Source organism: Lipotes vexillifer, unplaced genomic scaffold (genome assembly GCF_000442215.2).
Source record: "Lipotes vexillifer unplaced genomic scaffold, Lipotes_vexillifer_v1.1 scaffold966, whole genome shotgun sequence".
Lineage (NCBI taxonomy): Eukaryota > Metazoa > Chordata > Mammalia > Artiodactyla > Lipotidae > Lipotes > Lipotes vexillifer.
In genome coordinates, this window is record NW_006795769.1 from 1,207,115 (window position 1) to 1,226,581 (window position 19,467).

Sequence of the window (19,467 nt, forward strand, 5' to 3'; positions counted from 1 at the left end):
GGGCGGGGCTGGGCGGGGCGGGGCGTGGAGGTGCCACGTTCCCAGCAGAGGCCTGAAAAGGGAGAAGGAAGTGGGGGTTTGTGTCCTTGAGGTTAGAACAGGAGCTGCGGGGCGAGGTCCCCAAGAATAGCGTAGAAAACATCAAAGCAGAAGGGACGTGCCCCCGGCAGGGAGGCTGGGAAGGTGGCCCAGACGTGCAGGTCTTGGGGCTCCTCCACCCACTCTCATTCGCACATCGCACGTCACACAGAGCCCATGCTCGCCCAGGAACACGTGTGAACGCCCACAGGCTCTGCGGGTGGATACAGGTGGGGAAGGCAGTGGGAGGGGAGTGCCTGGTGGTCCCCGGCAGTGACCACCTCAGGACCGGCATGTGTACCCTGGTCCCGCCTCCCTCCCCAGCACTGACAGCGCCCCCTTGGCGGAGGCAGAAAAGGGAGCTGGTGTTTCGGTAAAGGGAAGCGTGAGACCTCGGGGGCTGGGGTGGGGAGTGGGGCAGGAGGGACGTCACTCAACTCAACCTGAAAACCTCCTCGGAGTGTGGGGTCTGCCCCCCCCCGGGATGGGCGGGGCCTGTGACGTCGTGGTGTGTGTCACTCGGGAGGGCTCTGCCCCCTCACTCCCTTGCCAGTCCCTGGAGCTGATGTCACAGCACCTGTCCCAGCTCCTTGGCATGCGTCCCACTGTCACTGGGCTGTGCCCGGGTGTTTGCTGGGCTGCGTGCACCCAGCTGGCGACAGTGGACCACCCCCCTCCTCCCAGGGTGCAGACACTGAACAAGTGCACTGCACATATACTGCAGTCAGTGCCCTGAAAACAGCGTGCAGCCCTGGGCGGGGGCGCCTTAGACGGGGTTTGGGAAGGGACGTTTGAGGTACGACCTCGAGGTGAACAGGAGGACGTTCTGGGAGGGAGAAACTGGGGGGGCTGATGGGGAGGGGACCCCTTGGGGTGACGCTGAGGATTTCGATTCCGAGTGCAGACTCAAGGGGGATGGGAGCCACCGTCCCCCCCACGCCACCCCCCGCCCCTCCCCTGCAAACCCAGCCAGGCCCTGGGCCACCCCTCTCACCTTGTACACGAACGTGCACACAAAGTCAATGAAGCCGACCTGCAGTTTGGGGAGCTCGGCCGCCTTGTTCCGGTCCATCATCGGCTTGTGGGGGAGCAGGGACACCGTGAGGCACCTGGTGGCAGGCGTGCCTGACACCTCCCCAAGCCCCCAGGACTCAGCCCCACCCCGGCTCGGTGAAACTGTCCACGGAGATGAGAGCAGCGCCCTGGGGATGAGCTGGCCTTGGAAGGGAAAGCCAGGACGCCCCTTCCCTTCCGAGCCACCGCCCCGTTCTGGGGAGCTGCCCTAGGCAGCGCTGGGCTCAGGCCACGTCAGCCAGGCGTGGAGCGCAGAGCCCCTTCCTCCAGCTTCCCCACCCCCCCCTTGAGCTATCCATGGTGCTGACCCAAGGCCTGGCCCGTGACTCCCAAGGGGGCAAACCCCCGATGCTCTTGAAGGAGCTGTCCTTGGTGTCCAGACTCTGGACCCCCTCCCCCACTCCCACCCCCCATCCCCTGTTGCCTCCTGGCAGGCCCTTCCTCAGAGTTGCCCTCTGTCTGGAGCTCGGCGTGCTGGAGTGAGCCACGCAGGACCCTAGAGGCCTGGCCCAGAGGAGACAGAGAGGCTGCCTGCCCTTCCCCCAAGAGACTTTGCTAGTTGGTCAGGGCACCCTTTCCTGCAGTCTGCGCCTGGCCCCAGAGCCTTCCCAGCCCGGTGCTCAGAGAGCTCTTCAGTGGCTGGAGTTGGCTTGTGAGACAAAATCTCTCTCCATCTCTTCTGCCCATTGTTGGGTAATGCTCGTGTCCTTGTCCCCATGCAGGTGCCACTTCAGTCTAGCAACAGATTTCTGACCCCCACGTTGCTGAGCTGAAGATCCCGGCATCGTTAGGGCCCTGAAGGCAGACTTGAGTTCCAGTCACGCCCAGACCGGCCTCCCTCCCTCCCTCCCCTCCACCCCTGTGAGGCCCAGCGAACGTGACCGTGGCTCACAGGTCCAAGCCCCAGGGTCCTTCCAGTACCGGACAGCCCTCCCCCACCCCGGTCCCCGCCTCCTCTCCCCCTCTTCCCTGCAGCCTCAGCCACATCCCGGAGGAGCCCTGGACTCCAGCCACCAGCTCTCTCCGCACGGGCCAGGCCTGCCCTGCCCTGGGCCTTCCTGGAGCAGCTCACAGCCGGGCAGGGCTCACTGCAGAGCTGCCTGGGCCCGTGGAGGCTTTCGGTCATGAGCCACAGTCCGGCTCTGCAGCTTCGGCAATGGCTTTTCATCACTGCAGGCATCACAGTTTTACCCAATCCCTGCCTTTTCTGCAATTTACCCAGATTTGGTCCCAGCTAAATTCTCACCAGGCTCATGTCACGTGACCCCGCAAAGTGAGAGTTAGGTCCCAGGACCCCAGATCCCCGGGGGTCCCCTGTCCGAGGCTCCCAAGCACCGTGATGGGTATATGGAGGGTTCTGGAAGCAACACTCACGATGGGCTGCTGATCCAGAACCGTCCTCTCCAGGTCCCCTTGTTCCCAGAACTCAGCTGCCACCAGCAGAGCGACCTGAAAGGCACACAGACGGCAGGCGTGCTGTGGATTCAGTGATGGTTAGATATTGTCCTGAGATCCTGTCAGGTGCCCTTGGTCTTCTGCACCCCAGACTCTGGTGTCCCTAGTATTCAGGTTGGGCCTGGCACACAGGAGTGCGGCAGCCCATTCCACTGTGGCGGCACTGGCTGGGCCCCAGAGCTGGGCAGCAGCCCTCGGCACTACTTGCAGACGAATGGCTCTGTTTCCGCATCCCAGGCTCCACCTGGATGCAACCCCGTGAGGACTGGCAAGACGTCTGGGGCCCCGTGTGACTCTGACCTTGCTCTGGACTTCCCAGGGCTTGGTGATGGCAGACAGGTCACACGCCGTCATCATCATGGCCCTGTGGGCAGATGGAGCTCCAGGCATATCCACACTGGCCTCCCCCCTTCCCCTCCACCTCTGCAAGCCCCTGTGACTGTGGAGGCACAGGTCCAAGCCCCAGTGTCCTTCCGGCAGTGGACGGTGCTACCCTGCACACCACTCCGGGCCGCCCCCACGCTCCCCGTCTCCTCGCCCCTCCCCCTAGGCAGCCAGGGCCGAGGAGGGTCAGCGAGTACTTCCTGGGGACCAGCGAGTGACACATAGTTCCTAACGGGGCCTCTGGGGCAGGCCTGGGGCTGGACGCGGTTCTCAGTCTGCACTTTGCCGGTGAAGGGACGGGGGCTCATGAAGCGAGCACGGTATTTAATTGTGGACAAGGCCTGTCCACCCCCAAGTCCTACTGCTGCTCCCCTGAAAGGAGAGTGGGCGAGGCGAAGCGTTTGTTGGAGGCCTTGAAGCTGCGAGAAGTGGACTGTTCTTGCCGTGGAGTGCCGGGGCCCTGGGGCTCCCGGTCCTGCGGGGGAAGCGTGGCCTGCACTCACATGACTATCTCCTTCCGCGTCGTCTCCAGGGAGAGGTACTCCACCCAGCTGTTCCTGTCCTCGTACTTCTGGGACTCATCCACAATCTTCTGGAACATCGTCCTCTTCCTGAGCCCCAAGGACGAAGGGAGGGAGTCGGCCCCCGCCCCCTCACGCCACGCAGGACCACACGTCCTCCTTGATCTCAATCCCACCCGCCCTTCCAGGAGAGGAACCGAGCTGGGGTGTGCAGGCTTTGTGGGGCCCCGGGGCACGCTGTCTGCCTGGAGCCCTCCCCGTGGGGCCTCCCGGTGGTCTCCACGAGGCGGGTGGGCGGCGGCACCCACTTGAAATAGAGAGCCAGGTCTGTGGCGATGATGGCGACGTCCATGAGGTGGATCGCGTGCTCGTGCTGCCGCCGGTTCAGGTTCTGATAGATGTTCAGGCTCTGCAGGCGGGGCTCTGGTCACAGGTGCGTCCCCTGCACGCCCCGTCCATTCCCCTCCCCCACCCCTCCTGCAGGTCATCCGTCTGTCGCTCTTGGCGTTGCTGGCCAGCTTCTACCCAAGGGTCGTGGGCCCCAGGCCCAGGTGGCCGCACATTGCACCGGGAGGCCCCCACCCCCCTTCTCCCCCGCAACACTCCAGGGACCTGAGCCCACCCCACCCCCCATGAGGGCATTTCCAAACTGGAATCACCAGGCCCGTCCCATCACCCCCATCGCCACCACCACAAAGCCTGCCTCCCTTCTCCAGTGCCAGAGCTGTGTGGTGTGGACGCTGGCAGTGGAGTTCCAGGGATGCAAGCGGAGGTCAGTCGGCCAGGAAATACAGCAAGAGAGCAAAGGGAGGGCACGCACCTCCTCGGAGAGGAGGAACTTCCCGAACTCCAGGTGATGTCGTTCCAGAATCGAGGAGCCGTGGAGCTTGGCTAAAGGGTTCTGGGATCTGTCACGGAGGTTTAATTAAAAGCAAGCAGTGGTCAGAAGCCCCGAGAGGCCTGTTTGCCCCCAGCTCCCGCCGTGAGGAAGGGGCAGCCCTGTGGGTGTGCAGGCCCTCAGAGGCGAGCGCTGTCCCCGGCGCTCCGCTGGGAGGCGAGCTCTCCGCAGGCCCCTCCGCGGGGACGCTGCGGCGGCCCCCAGCGCGCAGCCACGTGGGCGCCCCAGGCGCGTGCCTACTTCATCTGGTACAGGTTATTGGTGCCCCGGTGGTCGATGTCGTGGCACAGGCCGGCAGTCACCATGGCGAAGGCCTCCAGGTCCGTGTAGTAGCTTTTCAGTTTGCCCGTCTGCAGGGACAGGAGCCCACGATCCTGCAGCCCGTCACCACCTTCGCCCGCCCTTACTTCCCTGCTCTGCTGGGTGGGGGCAGGGGCGTGGGAGGTGGGGAGCTGGGCCCGACCCCACTGCCCCTTCCCAGCTCACGTGCTCTCTATCCACTTCCTGGGCTGGCGGTGTGCGCCAGTCAGAGGGGCCTCTGCCCTCGAAGGCCCCCACCTCCCACGTGGAGGAGCCGCCACCTAGGGTGCTGCCCTTGGAAGCGGGAGGGTCTTCACCACCCTGATCAGATGGGTGAGCCCTCTCCCCACCCCCGCCGCACCCACGCACCATGAGAAGCGTGAACATCGTCTGGGCCACGTTGAAGCCGTGGCGCCAGTTGTGGTAGGTGATTCTCCGGTACCCCTTGCTCACGGAGAACAGGAACCGCACCAAGACCTGAGGGAGGCGGAGACGTGGGCTCCAGGAACCGAGCGCCCGGTCCCACCGTCGCTCTCCCAGCTGACAGCTGTGGGAAAGGCCCACGTGCCGTGCCCGCCCCACCACTGGCCTTTCGTGGGTGGCACCTGCCGGGTGCACCCGGGGTGGCAGGCAGCTGGAGGGGCGGGGCCAAAGCCAAGAGCAGCTCTGAGTTCACAGGGCCTCTGGGCCTCCGTCCTATTGCGAAGCCCCAGAGTGAGACACGGACCCCAGGAGAGGGGGCTGGGATATTTCAGAAGACGAGGTCCATTTCAGCCACGGGTATCTGAATGGGGCAGGATGTGTGGGCACCTGGCCCAGTGAGGGGGGAAAGGGGATGGTGGCTGAAGGTCCAGAGGCCGAGGGGTGGCAGAAGGGTGAGCAGTTTTCTCTGGACGATAGAACATGGGCCCAAGGGAGCCTCTCATTGCTTCCGCTGTGGTTTTTAGGGCCAGAAATTATTTGGAAATTTTTTATTCTGTTAATACTTTCCACAGTTTATTTCCTTTGTGTTTTCCCTTTGTGTTTTGTACAATGTCCTTAGAAAGTGCCAGCCTGCGGCACTTGTCCTCCAGGGCATAGAGAAGGACTGTTCCCTCACTTGGCCTTGGGGAAGCAGATGCTCCCTGCGGTGTGAAGGTGGAGGCAGGGCAGAAGCCGGAAAGCACAGGGAAGCAGCGGAGCTGGGAAGGCTGTGCCCCCCTCCCTGGGACAGTCTCTGAGGGGCCCTCTGTGCTCACACCTAGACGGTGCTGTGTGCTTTCTGCACAGGTGCTGGGCTGCTTCTGTCTCCTCTTCCCCCAAAACCAAACACCCACTGCTGCCCAGTGATGCACTTGATGATCAGACTGCCTGGAGTACCTGTGTAACAAACTTCCCATCCATCCATCCATCCATCCAGCCATCCATCCATCCATCCATCCATTCAGCCATCCATCCACCCACCCATCCATCCATCCAACCATCCATCTGTCCGTCCATCCATCCATCCATCCATCCAGCCAGCCAGCCAGCCAGCCAGCCATCCATCCATCCAGCCATCCATCCATCCATCCATACATACATACATCCATACATCCAGCCAGCCAGCCAGCCAGCCAGTCAGCCATCCATCCATCCATCCATCCATCCATCCATCCATCCGTCCATCCATCCATCCATCCAGCCAGCCAGCCAGCCATCCATTCAGCCAGCCATCCGTCCATCCATCCATCCATCCAGCCAGCCAGCCAGTCACGTATTCTAGGCACACTTGCCCTGTATATTTTGCTGGCCTGCACTGTCCATTCTGTAATGAACATGTTTGCCTCCAGACTTCCTGTGGGACCTGGGACTCCTGACCACCTCTCCCCAAACTGGGACCCTGATCATGAATGACCCCTCACCTCCTGGGGGATCTGGAACTTTCGAACCACTCCCAGCTCGTAGTACATCTGGATGCCGCATTTGACCAGCTCCAGCTCCGTGCACTCCAGATCAGAGAAGTGGAACTCATAGATATCAAACTTGGTGGGCCCTGGCAGCTCTTGCTTCTGTGGGAAGGATTGTGGGGCTGAAGGGGGCAGGCCCACCGAAGCCCCGCCTGTTCCCTGTCTCTTCTCCTCTCAGGACACTCTGCCCAGCATCAGACGCCCCAGGTGTCCGGTAACATCAAGCCCGTAGCCGGGGCACCCACACCCCCCACCCCCAGCTCAGCCCCTTCCTCTCGTCTCCCACCTGTGGCCCCACAACAAGAACTTGCCAGCTGGGCAGACGTGGTGACGTTGTCAGGGAAACAAACACAAAGATACGCACATACACAGGCACACGCAGAGAGAGACAAGGACACGTGAATATACAGGCACACAGAAGGACACACAGACACACGTGCACTGACACGGGCACACACGATGCGCAGGAACGTGGACGCGTCTCAGCGGCAAACATCACAAGCCCACGCTCTGTGCCCAAGCTCACTCCGGCCTCCTGGGAATGGAGGCGTCCCACCCCCCCTGCCCTCAGGCCCGCCCAGTCTCCACCTGGGGGCGGGAGTCAGGTTCTGACCAAGATTCTCCCCAGCTCGTCTTCCTCGCATTCGGCAGGCTCCTTCCCGAGACGCTCTCTTGTCGGCTAGGAGAGAGACCGTGTGCTATGAGACAGAGCGGCAGTGTCAGCTACACCCCTCATGACTGTGGGACAGAGTGACACTGGGCACAAAAGAACAGCGGCAGCCTCCAGAAGCTCCAGCTGGGGCCTCTGGCTTCAGAGACGGCGACGATGAGAGCCCAGCCGGCTCTCGGTTCCTGCACGTCCCTGCCTCTCCACGCCTGTCGAAGCTCTCCACTAGGGCGATGACGGTGGAGGCCTTGCACTGCACGACCAGAAGGGCCGAGGTCGCTGCCTGCCCACGGCTGAGGGCCTGGGGCCCAGGGAAGGGCCGCCCGGCCGTGCGCGGCGAGTGGGCTGCAGGCGGCGCCACCGCTGCTGGGATGCCCCGCCTCCCCGCGGGGCACCAACATACCAGGATCAACTGGATTTCGTCCCTGTCGCATCTCACGTGGTACAGAACCATGTCCTGGGCGATGTCCTTGCGGTTCTCCAGCTTGTTCATCTTGTCATAGGTGTCGGCGTTCAGCGCCGACCAGCCCAGGAACTGCGTGAGAGACTGCAGGAGCGCGTCACCCACCACGGGCGCCCCCCCGTGCGCAGGGGGCTCCCAGGGGCCCGGCCCCCAGCCCCTGGGATGGGGCCTCACAGCTCCTCCCGGGTTCTCGTCCCGGGTCAGGGCCCGGAGCAGGCGGTGTCCCCGCCACACAGGCGTCGCCTCTGGGGCCCACTGGACAGGCGCTTACCTCCATCAGGAGTTCGTCCTGCTCGTCGAAGGGCTTCCCGTCTTTCCTGTTGTAAAACGTCGCAACCCCCACAATCTCCTCCTCCTTGCTGACGATGGGCATGGAGAGGACGTTCTTAATGACCCACCCAGAGTCGTCCAGAGGCCCTTCCTGCGAGGAGAGGCGTCTGGAGCTGGCCGCTGCCCTGGCTCTGGGCCGGGCCCGGGCCCGGCTTGTCAGCCAGGGAGTGTGAACCTCGCTTCCTCTGCCCTCGGACTGCGGAGACGGGGTCACTGCTCCTGTCTGTTGGCCCCCAAGGGCTGTGACTTCCCCCAGAGGAGAAGGGAGGCCTTGTCCACAGGGGCGGCCTCACTCTGTGAGTGCTGTGGTCGCACAGGGCCCCACTCTTGGAAGGCTCCCCGCTTGACTGAATGCCCTGCTGCCAAGTTCCTAATAATTGTTGAGCAAGGGGCCTAGCACCCCCGTCCCAGTGGGCCTTACAGTGGGTCCTAGCTCACATCCCACTGATGCCTGGCCGGTGAAATAGGGACCCTGGCCAGTTCCTGGAGGAGGCCCCGAGAGACAAAGCCCATCTCCACTGGTCCACTTGACCTAGGCCTGCTTCAGAAAAGAGCCTGCCCTGGTCACGTGTCCCCACGTGGAGCAGATGTGAACCCTCGCCAGGCGCAGCCAACGCGCAGGCCTGTGTGTAGGAACACGTGTTGTTGCCGTTAGCCTGTGAGGCTTGAGGTTGTCACTTAAACAGCAAAAACGAATCCAGTCCATCCTTTCTGAGTCGCAATATCTTCTTTCCTAAGTACCATACACTTTCTATGGATGAATAGACAGATACCTGAAATTTGAACATCTCATCAGCCTGGGCATTCATAATGTTGCAGATCTGAAAAAGGATCAGAAACACAGTTTCACTTGAAGCGGCCCGATGTACAGTATGATTCTAACATAGACTGTCCAAGCTGATGAGCTTCCAAGTAAGCAAAGCCGGGGCACACAGGCCGGTGGGAAGGGCTGGGGTGCCAGGGATCAAGTACAGGGCTCCGGGGGACTCACAAAGCCACTTTCTGCCACGTAGGTTGGAAGGCCACTGGCGAGGGCCCAGTGGTCGGCGGGGGGTGAGCTGTGGGAGAGAAGCAGAGGGTCAGAAGGACCAGATGCTCAGCTGTGTGTTCATGCTGATTCCCGTCTCTGACCCCAGGTGGGCTGTGGGGAGCTGGCAAGGACTGGAAGAAGACAGGGGAGGCCGGGGTGAGGTCTGGGGGGCGCCTGAGCGACCTCACTCCTCCTCCTCTGCCCACGCTGAGGCCCCTTGCCCTACAGGGGGCCGCACGCGTCACCCCTGCGGGCCTGGCCCTGGATCCCAGTCCCTGCGTGGGACCTGTGGGCTGGGGTCCTGACAGGCTCATGGGGCCACGGAGGTCACACGGCCATGCAGCTGTAGGGCTGGTAATGGCCAGCTGCCACCTGCCAGTCTCTCTAGGCTGCCCTGAGCTCCACCCGGCTCTGCTGCCCGCTGGGCTGGGTCCCCTCCTGTCCCGCCCCATTGGGTGTGCAGTGTTGGGCCTCCCCTGCTGGGGGCTCCACCTGCTGGGCTGTCTGGGTCAACCAAAACGAGACCCTGACGGCCTCAAGGGCCAGTCGCTGCTGACAGGGCCGCCTGGACAGCTCATCTGACCCCCTGGACATCCGCACCAACATCCGTGGGGCTTCGGGCCTCCTCAGGCCCCCACTCACTTCCTCCCAAACCAGTAAGTGGGCCTCCCTCCCCACTGCATCCTGCCGCGCCCCCCAGCTCAGGGAGCACCAAGGTGTGCGGGGCCGAAGCCGGGGCCGCTGACTCCGCCGTGACAGGTCCTCAGGCCAATCCAGCCGGGGTCTGGGGCGGTCCTGCCCTTGGGCGATGCTCCTCATAAAAGCCCGACACTTACGGGATGACCTTGATGTCTTCCTTGCCGTGGAGGATGTAGTCGATGACTTTGTAGAAGTCGATTTCCTGAGAAACAGACCAAGCGTGAGGGGCTCCCCGACGGGAACCCGTCGCAACATACGCCCGCATAATTGCACGTAGGCACACAGGTGCACACGGTGTACACACGCGCCAGCCATCGTGGGACACACATTACTCACTGGCTTACATCTGTCTTCCCTCCGTCTGTGTCCCACTCAAGCCCACGCAAAAACTGGGCCCTGTGCTCCTTCACACATATGCACGCAGCTGACCCAGGCCTGTACGTCTGTGACACACACGCCCATGCACACACACACACACTCACACTCACATAACTATGAGAAGCCGTGGTCACAGCCAGCCTTTGCACAGAGAATCCTGCATGCACTTGGCACACAGAATCCATGGAATCCTCTGATGCCCTGTTATTATCCCCATTTGACAGGAGGGGAGACTGAGGCATGGCCAGGCTCTGAAGTATGACCCGGGTTGGACGCACAATAAGTGACAGAGATACCTGCCCATGTCCCTACCCTGCTCACACACACCCACGAAGCCCCACTCAGGCAGATGTTACAATGATTTAAGAATAGGGCAGCAGGAGGTTAGGGTCAACCAGAACAGATGTTGGTCTTTACAACCAGGCTGACAACCCTCGTCAGGAGACCAGGACTGGCCCTCGGCCCCAAAGCACTGAAGGGCTGGAGTCAGGGGAGATGGCCCCCGGGGGCCTGACCTCTGCAGCGGTCAGATAGCCATCCGGCCCATAGCCTCGTCCTCGGCCCCCACACCCTTCCACTAGCCTTCCTTCCCTCTCCCACCCTGGGTCGGGCCGGGACAGGCCCCTTCCCACCCTGGGGTTGGAGCCAGGAAATCCAGGGTGCACGGGCAGGGCCTGTCCCTCCGCCCAGCCCCATGACTCACACGGCCATCAGGTGTGCGTGGGCCTGAGTACGGCGGGGCCTCCCCCATCAGCACAGGCCACACGTCAAAGAATTCCTGGGCGGAGGAGAGAAGGGAGTGAGTCACTGAGTCAGCAGCGGAGCTGGGTGAGGCTGGCCGGGAGGTCTTTGGGGCGCTGAGGCCTCACCTTCTCCTTGGTCATGTCCAGGAGGCCCACTGAGTATCGGTCGCAGTTCAAATAGGCCCGCACAGTGTAGAAGGCCTTGTGGAACTGCCTCTCGATGTCCGTCAGCTCCTCAAACACCTTGTTGGCTGACCACAGCAGCACCTGGGGAGTGACATACCTGTGGGTCGTGGCCACACCTGCCCACACCCGACTGACCACAGCGGCACCTGGGTGTGAGCTGTCACGCCTGAGACACACACGTTCACACACGCTCTGACCCTCCCAACAGGGTGCCGGCACCAGGCTGTGATCCAAGCGCGTGACTCTCTGCTCCCTGCCTCAGGGGCCCTGCAAACCTTCTGGAAAGTAAAGTCTCCAGTCTTTGGCCATATCCCTGCCGCTCACTGCCTGGTGCTGGCCTCAGGCTGGGTTAGTGAGTGAATGAGTGAAAACTGAAATCAATTGCCATGAGCTTGAAAGGCAAAGATCTGACCAGCCAGCCCTCCATGATTAGCCTGTGAGAAGCTGGGGCTTGAGAGCATGAATTCATTGTCTCCTGGATGTCAAGTGCTTTTGTGGTCTCTGCAAAGTGAGTAGAGAGTGGCCCTGGCCAGACCCTGCCCCGGACATTGACGCCAAACTGGGCCCCGGGCTGCTGTCCGGGGCCACCCATCGGGCTCCCCTCCCCCTCCCCAGCCATGGCCCACAGGCAGGTCCCTCTAGACCCCACCCTTTCACACTCACTCACCACCTCCGTGCCCTCTGACCTTTAACAAGGGCGGCCTGGTGCCCAGCCCCTCCGCCTCCACTGCAGTTCTTCCTTGCCTGGCTCCCTCCCTGCCGGCCACCCTCGGGGCCCTCTGCAGCACCTGCACCCTTTGTTGTTACAGGTAGGGATGGGCACTGGAGACCCCACCTGCCCTAGAGTCCTTTCACCAGGAGGCAGCCCACTGCCCATCTCGCTCTATTGGTAGAGGAGGCTTTCCCAGCAGCCCGGCCACGCCCCCTCCGTGCCCACCTCTCCCCATTGGTGGAGGAGGCTTTCCCGGTGGTCTGGCCCCGCCACCTCTCTGCCCGTGTGTCTGAATCGCACTCCCACTGTGACCTCAAAGCTCACTCTGACCAACCACAGGGCACAAGCTCTGTTCTCTGCCTTCACAGCCCTCAGCCCAGAACTTTCTCATCCTTGAGTCTCAGCCTAAAGTGGCTCAGGGAAGGCCCTCCTTGAGCACCTGCGGCACCAGATGCCCTGCAGCACCCCATCTCGTCCCTGGCCTCTCAGATGTACAGTCTCATTGTCTCCGGACTCCGATCACAAACTCCATGAGGTTGGGAGGCACAGCTTTTTCATGGCTAGAGCAGCGCCTGGCCCCTGAGTGCTCAGCCTGCATTTGCAGAGTGCATGGGAGGCGGCAAGATTCGCTGTTCTAAAGATCTTTAATCCTCCCAGCATTCAGAGGGCAGAACCTCACTATCCCATTTTATAGGTGGGGAACCTGAGGTCTCGAAGTTACTTGACTTTCCCGAGGTCACAGAGCTGGGGAGCCTCAGATCGGCAACCTTACCCACTGCGCGTGGGGGGAAGGTAGAGAGTTCCGTGCCGGGTGCATTCATTTCCAGGCCGTTAGCAGCAGGGGACTGAGGTGCTTAGTCACCAGCTGACAGAGGAAGGACACGCAGGGCAGTGGGTGTGGGTGACCATGGAGCCCCCCCTCCCCCAACACATGTGGGAGACTCCCAGGTGGCAGACTCTCTCAGGAGACCCGCGTGCCAGTGAGAGCAAGTCTGTGAGTGTGGGTGTGTGCGAATGTGTGCATCTGAGTGTTAGTCACCTGTGCATCTATCCCACAGGTACTCGCTGAGCTATCCCTGGGTACCAGTCCTGGTTGGGACCAGAACCCATGTCACAGATGTCAGGGTGGGGGAGGTCGGGCGCTCAGGGATGTCCTGGACAGCTGAGCTCAGGGGTGAGGGTATCTGGACCACACACCTAATTTCTGAGCCATCCGAGTACTTCAGTCCCCAAACTCATCCCCTAGGAGGGGGACAGAGTGAGAAGGTGTCCCTGCACAGCCTCTAGGCGAGACCTTCCTCCACTCTCCACCCTGTCCCCTCCTTATGTCCCAGCAGAGAGTGTCCTGTCTCCCCTGCCCTTCCAGTGCCCCAGTCGGACCAAGGACCAGTCCCCACGTTGGACCCTGCTCTGAAGCAGGTACTAATATGGCCCCAAGGCAACGGGGGCTCAGCGGGCCAGGCAGCGTGTAGAGAGTGGCCCTGAAACCAGGTGCGCGGGCCACCCCAGGCCTCTGCCCTTCCCTTTCTTCCTGCTTCCATTTTTAACTCTCTGAGTTGAGTCCAGGGTGCCCCCTGAGTGAGGTGCAGGCATCTTCGGAGGCACCTGTAACCACTGCCAGGTCAGGGTTTAGAGTTTTCCAGCCCCCAAGAAGGGAGCTTTCACTGCCAAGGGAGCGGGTTCAATCCCTGTTTGGGGAACTAAGATCTCACAACCCATGCGACCAAAAAATAAATTAAATTAAATTAAAAATTAAGAAAATTACATTAAGGCAAAGGTAATAATAAATATGCAAATGCATTGCTCCCTCATTATTTCGCTACAGCTCACTGCTCTTCACACTCCTAAGGTTTCTGATGGTGGAAAGAAGGTCCACACTGTGGCACGTCTCTTCCCAGCCTCGTGTCCAGTGGCATCGCGGCCAGCCCCTCCTGTGCTGCTTCAGACTCACACATCCTGACCTCTGAACGCTCCCACTTGTTCACAGATCAGGGATGCGCGACAGCATTTGAGCCTGTGTGCTCTCTCTGTAGCTCCTGCATCGGGCCCTCTCCCACCCCATCCTGGGAGGGGCAGCACACGTGCTCTAGTCTTCACACCAGCCAGCGGGTCGTGGACAAAAGCACAGCCTTGGGGGCAGCACGGAGGCCAAGGCCCTGCACCCCTGGGGACTTTCATCCAGCTGTGGTGCAACATGGACTGTTGGGCAGTGGGAACCACAGCTAAGCTGGCCAGTCAGCTTGATGCAGCAGGTCTCAGATAAATTCCAACATCCCAGGGCCAAACCTATGATTTCTTTGTTGTTTCTATGGCCTCTGACCAAAGTGGCTGAGACACTCTCAAAAAGGGATTAACGGGAGCCCCTGAGCCAGAGTCCATGGAGATAGTGATCAGGACGGACTGACAGTGGTTCTTGACTTTGGGAGGGGGGCCTAGGACCTTGGATGGCTGCTAAGGTCTGGGGGAGGGAAGGGTGGGCACTGTGCTGAGAACTGCCTTAATTCGAGGTCGGGGCTCCCCTACAGCACGAGGAAGGAGCGGGCACCAGGCTGAACCACAGGCAACGTGGCAGCCAGGCTTGGTTAATTTTAGACTTTTCTCTTCAAAAAGAGCTGTGAGGTAGAGCTGTGAAGTAATTAGGTTTCTTTAAAATGCTGTTCAGAGTGTAAGGTCTCAGAAACGGCTTTCTACTGGGATTAGGCAACGTCTGAGTGGAAATCAAAGTACTTAATTGAGACGTGTATGCCCATTGTTGGAAGTCCCCTTTAGAACTCCCACCGAAAGCACATCTGTACATGCATGCGGCCTGAAGAGCTGGAAATGATGAGTCTCCAGATAGTCGTGTTTCCTAAGTGTCAGAAATTCATTTGCTGGAATGATATTTATTGCCTGCTTTAGGTCTGGTATAACTGGACAACAGAACAGACAAAAATCCCCAACTCTTAGAATTCACTTTCTAAAGGGGGGAGGGGGTGGCAGCTAGAACATGAACAAACCAACCAACCAGATGGCTTGGCACAGGGAGATGAGTAAATGCAGGGGATACGGCAGGTGGAGTTGGGTAGGGAATACAGGGGCAGAGGGTGGGGATGCTCAGGTCGGGGAAGATCTCTCCACGGAGGAGCCATGGGGTGTGTGGGACAGTATTCTTGGCAGAGGGACCTGCAAATACAGAGGACCCTGAGGGGCAGAATGATGGAATGGATGGTGAGCCAGAAAGGTGCAGGGGAGTCCCTGAAGACCACCAAGTGACAGGACCTAAGTTTTCAAAGTAAAGTATGACTCTGACTGCTGAGTTGGTGTGGCTGATTAGAGGTGCAGAAGGACAGGGACCCTGAGACAGTCTGCATGAGAGGGAGCAGAAAAGCGGGGTATCCAGAGAGGGAGGTGGGGACTCAGGACATGACCTGGCTTCTCCTGAGATCTAACTTTCCTAGAGGGAACACAATCCCCCTGGGTGAGATCCACTGGGGCAAAGTGTGTGTAGTGGGGTAAGACCCAGAAAATGCTCCAGACTTGCCTCACTAGGCCCGCAGCTGGGGTATGTGGGGTTGGATTTGAATCTTGCCTTGAGGCAACTGTTACGGAGCTGCTGATACGAATTTGGGGAAATGTCTTCACAGCAGTTAGGTTAAGGGGCTTGGCTGAGAGGAAGCTGGGAGAAAGCAAGCCTCAAAGCAAGGGCAGAATGAGAGCCACTCAGAACACCTCCTCCAAGGGAGATGGGCTAGACCTTACCTAGGGCAGATGGACACACAGCGAGAATATTTGGAGAAATAAAGCCTGGAAACCCCTGGAATTTGATGAAAGACATGCACATTTCCACCCAAGAAGTTCAAAACACACCAAGTAGGATGAACTCAAAGACACCCACACCAAGACACATTATAATCAAGCTGTCGAAAGACAGAATCTTGAGAGCAGCGAGAGAAGTGACTCATCACATACCAGAGATCCTCAGTAAGTTTATCAGCAGATTTCTCATCAGGAACTTTGGGGCCCAGAAGGCGTGGCCTGATGTATTCAGAGTTGCTAAAAGGAGAAGAAAAAATAACAGCAAAACTGTCCTTCAGAAGCGAGGGAGAAATTAAGACATCCCCAGAAAAACAAAAGTTGAGGGGGTTCATGACCACTAGACCTGCCCTGCAAGAACCATCCTGCAGGTGAAATGAAAGGACCTCAAAGCTGTATATGGAGAAATAAAGATCCCAGTAAAGGTAAATACATGAGCAATTACAGCAGCTAGAATTATTGTAACGATGAAAAACTATAAAACATTTGCTGAAATAGACAAAAGAAGACGCAAATACTTAGAAAGACATCCTTTGCTCATGAATAGGAAGACTTAATATTGTTACAGTGTCAATACTACCCACAGTGACCTACAAATTGAATGTAATCCTATCAAAATCTCAATGATGTTTTTGCAGAAGTAGAAGAACCCATCCTAAAGCTCATATAGACGCTCAAGGGACCGTGAATAGTCAAAACAATCTTGAGAAAGAACAAAACTGGAGGGCTCGTATCTTCTGATTTCAACACATAGTACAAACCTGTATTAATCAAAACATGTGATACTGGCATAAAGACAGACCTACATACCAAAAGAATAGCTTATAGAGTCCAAAAATAAACCCTAGCATATATGGCCAAATGATTTTTGACAAGAATGCCAAGACCATTCAGTGGGGAAAGGGCAGTCTTTTCAACAAACGGTACCAGGAAAACTAGATATCCGCATGCAAAGCTATGAACTTAGAAGAAAACACAGGAAAAAAGCTTCATGACATTGGATTTGTCAATAATTTCTTGGATATGACTTGAAAGACACTAACCACAAAAGAAAAAAATAGACAAACTGGACTTTCTGAAAATTAAAAACCTTTGTGCATCAAAAGACACCATCAACAGAGTAAAAAGGCAACCCACATGGGAGAAAATATTTGAAAATCACACTTCTGATAAGGGATTAATACCCAGATTATGTAGAGAACTCCTAAAATTCAACAACAAGAACAAAAACAAACAACCAGATTTAAAAATGGGCAAAGAACTTGAATAGACATTTCTCCAAAGAAAAAATACAAATGACCAATAAGCATATGAAAAGATGACCAATATCACTAATCATTAGGGGAATGCAAATCAGAACTACAGTCAGAACTAACTAAAAGCCGTTAGGATGACTAGTGTTAAAAACAAAACAAAACAGAAAACAAGTATTGGCAGGGATGTGGAAAAATTGGGACTGCTTTGCACTGTTGGTGGGAATGTAAAATGGTGTAGACACTTTGGAAAACAGTATGGAAGTTCTTTAAAAAATTAAACAGAATTACCATATGATCCATCATTTCCACTTCTGGGCATACACTCAAAAGAATTGAAAGCAGGGTTTCAAAGAGATATTTGTACACCGATGTTCACAGCAGCATTATTCATAATGGCTAAAATGTGGAAGCGACAAAAGCGTCCAGCAACAGATGAATAGATAAGCAAAATGTGGCATATACATACAATGGAATACTATGGAGCCTTAAGAAGGAAGAAAATTCTGTAATATGATACAACATGGATGAACCTTGAGGACGTTCTTCTGCTCAGTGCAATAAGCCAGTCACAAAAAAGACGAACACTGTAGGATTGCACCAATATGAGTTAAAATCATAGAAACAGAAAGTAGAATGTGGTTTCCAGGGGCTGGGATGGGGGTACTGGGGAGTTAGTGTTTAGTGAGGATAGAGTTCCAATTTGGGAAGCTGTGTAGAGTCCTGGAGATGGACGGTGGAGATGGTTGGGCAATGTGAATGTAGTTAATACCACTGATCTGTAGATTAAAAATGATTAAGATAGTAAATTTTTTGTTATGTGTATTTTACCACAATGAAAATAACTGGGAAAAAATTAAAGGGATGCAGAAATATATACCATGCTGACACCAATCGAAAGAAAGCTAAATAGTTATATTAATTTTATACAAAGCAGACTTCAGAAGAAGAAAAATGATCAGGAGTAAAGAGGGATATTACATAATGATAAAGGGGTCATTGCTCCAAGAAGACATAACAGTCCTTCATGTGTATGCACCTAACGACAGAGCATCAAATTCCATAAAGCAAAAACTAATAGAACTGCAGGAAGCAATAGACAAATCCACTACTACAGTTGGAGACTTCAGTGTTCTTCTTTCAGTTAATTGACAGATCCAGCAGGCAGAAAATCAGTAAGAAGACAGTTGAACTAAACAGCAATGGATATAATGAATATCTACAGTCTACCTCATCCGACAACAGCAGGATACACATTCTTCTCAGGGTCACGTGGAACCTTCGCCAAGATAGACCACATTCTGGGCCACAAAGCACACCTTAACACATTTGAAAGAGTTAAAAATCATAAAGAATACATTCTCACACCACAGGGCAATAAGCCAGAAGTCATTAACAGAAAGATGTTGGAAAATTCCAAAATAGATTAAACAATACACTTCTAATTAATACATTTCTCTTGAGAAGAATTCTCAAGAGAAATTTAGAAAGATGTCGAACTAAATGAAAATGGAAATACACGTCAAACTTTGTGGGATGCAGTGAAAGCAGTGCTTGTAGGGAAATTTGTAGGATTAAACGCATGCATTAGTAAAGGAGAACGATCAAAAATCAATAAACTAAGCTTCCACCTTACAAAGCTAGAAAAAGAAGAGCAAATTCATTCCAAACTAAACAGAAGAGAAAATTTAAAATTAGAGTAGAAATCAGTGAAATTGGAAACAGAAAACCATTAGAGAAAATCCACAAACCAAAAGTTGGTTCTTCGAAAAGATCAATTCCTAGGAAACTAGAAAAAGAAGACTAACTTAAGCCTAAAGGAAGCAGAAGAAAATAAGTAATGAATTGTAAAACTCTATGCCCCCCAATTTAATAATCTAGATTAAATAGCTTAGATTAAATGAATGTGTCAATGCCTTGAAAGACACAAACCACCAACACCCACAGAAGGAGAAATAGAATAATCTGGACAGAGCTATAAGTATTAAAGACATCGGATCAATAATTAATAACCTTCCAAAAAGAAAGCACCAATCCCTGATGGATTCACTGGTGAATTCTACAAAACATTTAGGCAAGAAGTTACACCAATTCACTACAATCTTTTCCAGAAAGCAGAAGCAGAGGAAGACCTTTTAACCCATTCTCTGAGGCCAGCATTACCCTAATGCAGAAACCAAATAAAGCCATTACAAGAAAGAAAAACTACAGGCCAAAATCTCTCGTGAACATAGGTACAAAAATTCTTAACAAAATATTAGTGAAACAAATGCAATAGCGTATATAAATAATTATGCTCCATGACCAAGTGAGAGTTATCCCAGGTGCGCAAGGCTGGTCCAGCATTTGAAAATCAACTAATGTAAAAACCCACCACATCACCAGGCTAAAGAAGAGAAGAGTAACACGATCGCATCAATTGATGGAGAAAAATATTTGACAGAACCGAACACTCATTCGGAATAAAAGCTCTCAGCAAAGCGGAAATAGAGGGGAACTTGGTCAACTAGATAAAAATTCTACAAAAACCCTACAGCGAGTGTCATACCTGATGGTGAGAAACTGGTTCTTTCCCT

General features: G+C 55.9%; 1 protein-coding gene across 2 annotated transcripts in view; it reads right to left on the bottom strand.

Annotated features, from left to right (window-relative positions):
* PDE6B (phosphodiesterase 6B) overlaps window positions 1–19,467 on the bottom strand; it is a 28,775-nt gene that overhangs the window by 1,590 nt on the left and 7,718 nt on the right. For both annotated transcript variants that reach the window (XM_007467891.1, XM_007467892.1), the window contains exons 4-20: window positions 11,075–11,215; window positions 10,909–10,983; window positions 9,965–10,029; window positions 9,090–9,156; window positions 8,872–8,919; window positions 8,040–8,189; window positions 7,709–7,852; window positions 7,252–7,317; window positions 6,594–6,740; window positions 5,080–5,187; window positions 4,651–4,760; window positions 4,333–4,420; window positions 3,821–3,921; window positions 3,495–3,602; window positions 2,908–2,971; window positions 2,527–2,601; window positions 1,073–1,156 (exon numbers count right to left, since the gene is read on the bottom strand). In XM_007467891.1, the coding sequence (XP_007467953.1) occupies window positions 1,073–1,156; window positions 2,527–2,601; window positions 2,908–2,971; window positions 3,495–3,602; window positions 3,821–3,921; window positions 4,333–4,420; window positions 4,651–4,760; window positions 5,080–5,187; window positions 6,594–6,740; window positions 7,252–7,317; window positions 7,709–7,852; window positions 8,040–8,189; window positions 8,872–8,919; window positions 9,090–9,156; window positions 9,965–10,029; window positions 10,909–10,983; window positions 11,075–11,215 (1,641 nt within the window). The remainder of the gene's footprint in view (window positions 1–1,072; window positions 1,157–2,526; window positions 2,602–2,907; window positions 2,972–3,494; window positions 3,603–3,820; window positions 3,922–4,332; window positions 4,421–4,650; window positions 4,761–5,079; window positions 5,188–6,593; window positions 6,741–7,251; window positions 7,318–7,708; window positions 7,853–8,039; window positions 8,190–8,871; window positions 8,920–9,089; window positions 9,157–9,964; window positions 10,030–10,908; window positions 10,984–11,074; window positions 11,216–19,467) is intronic.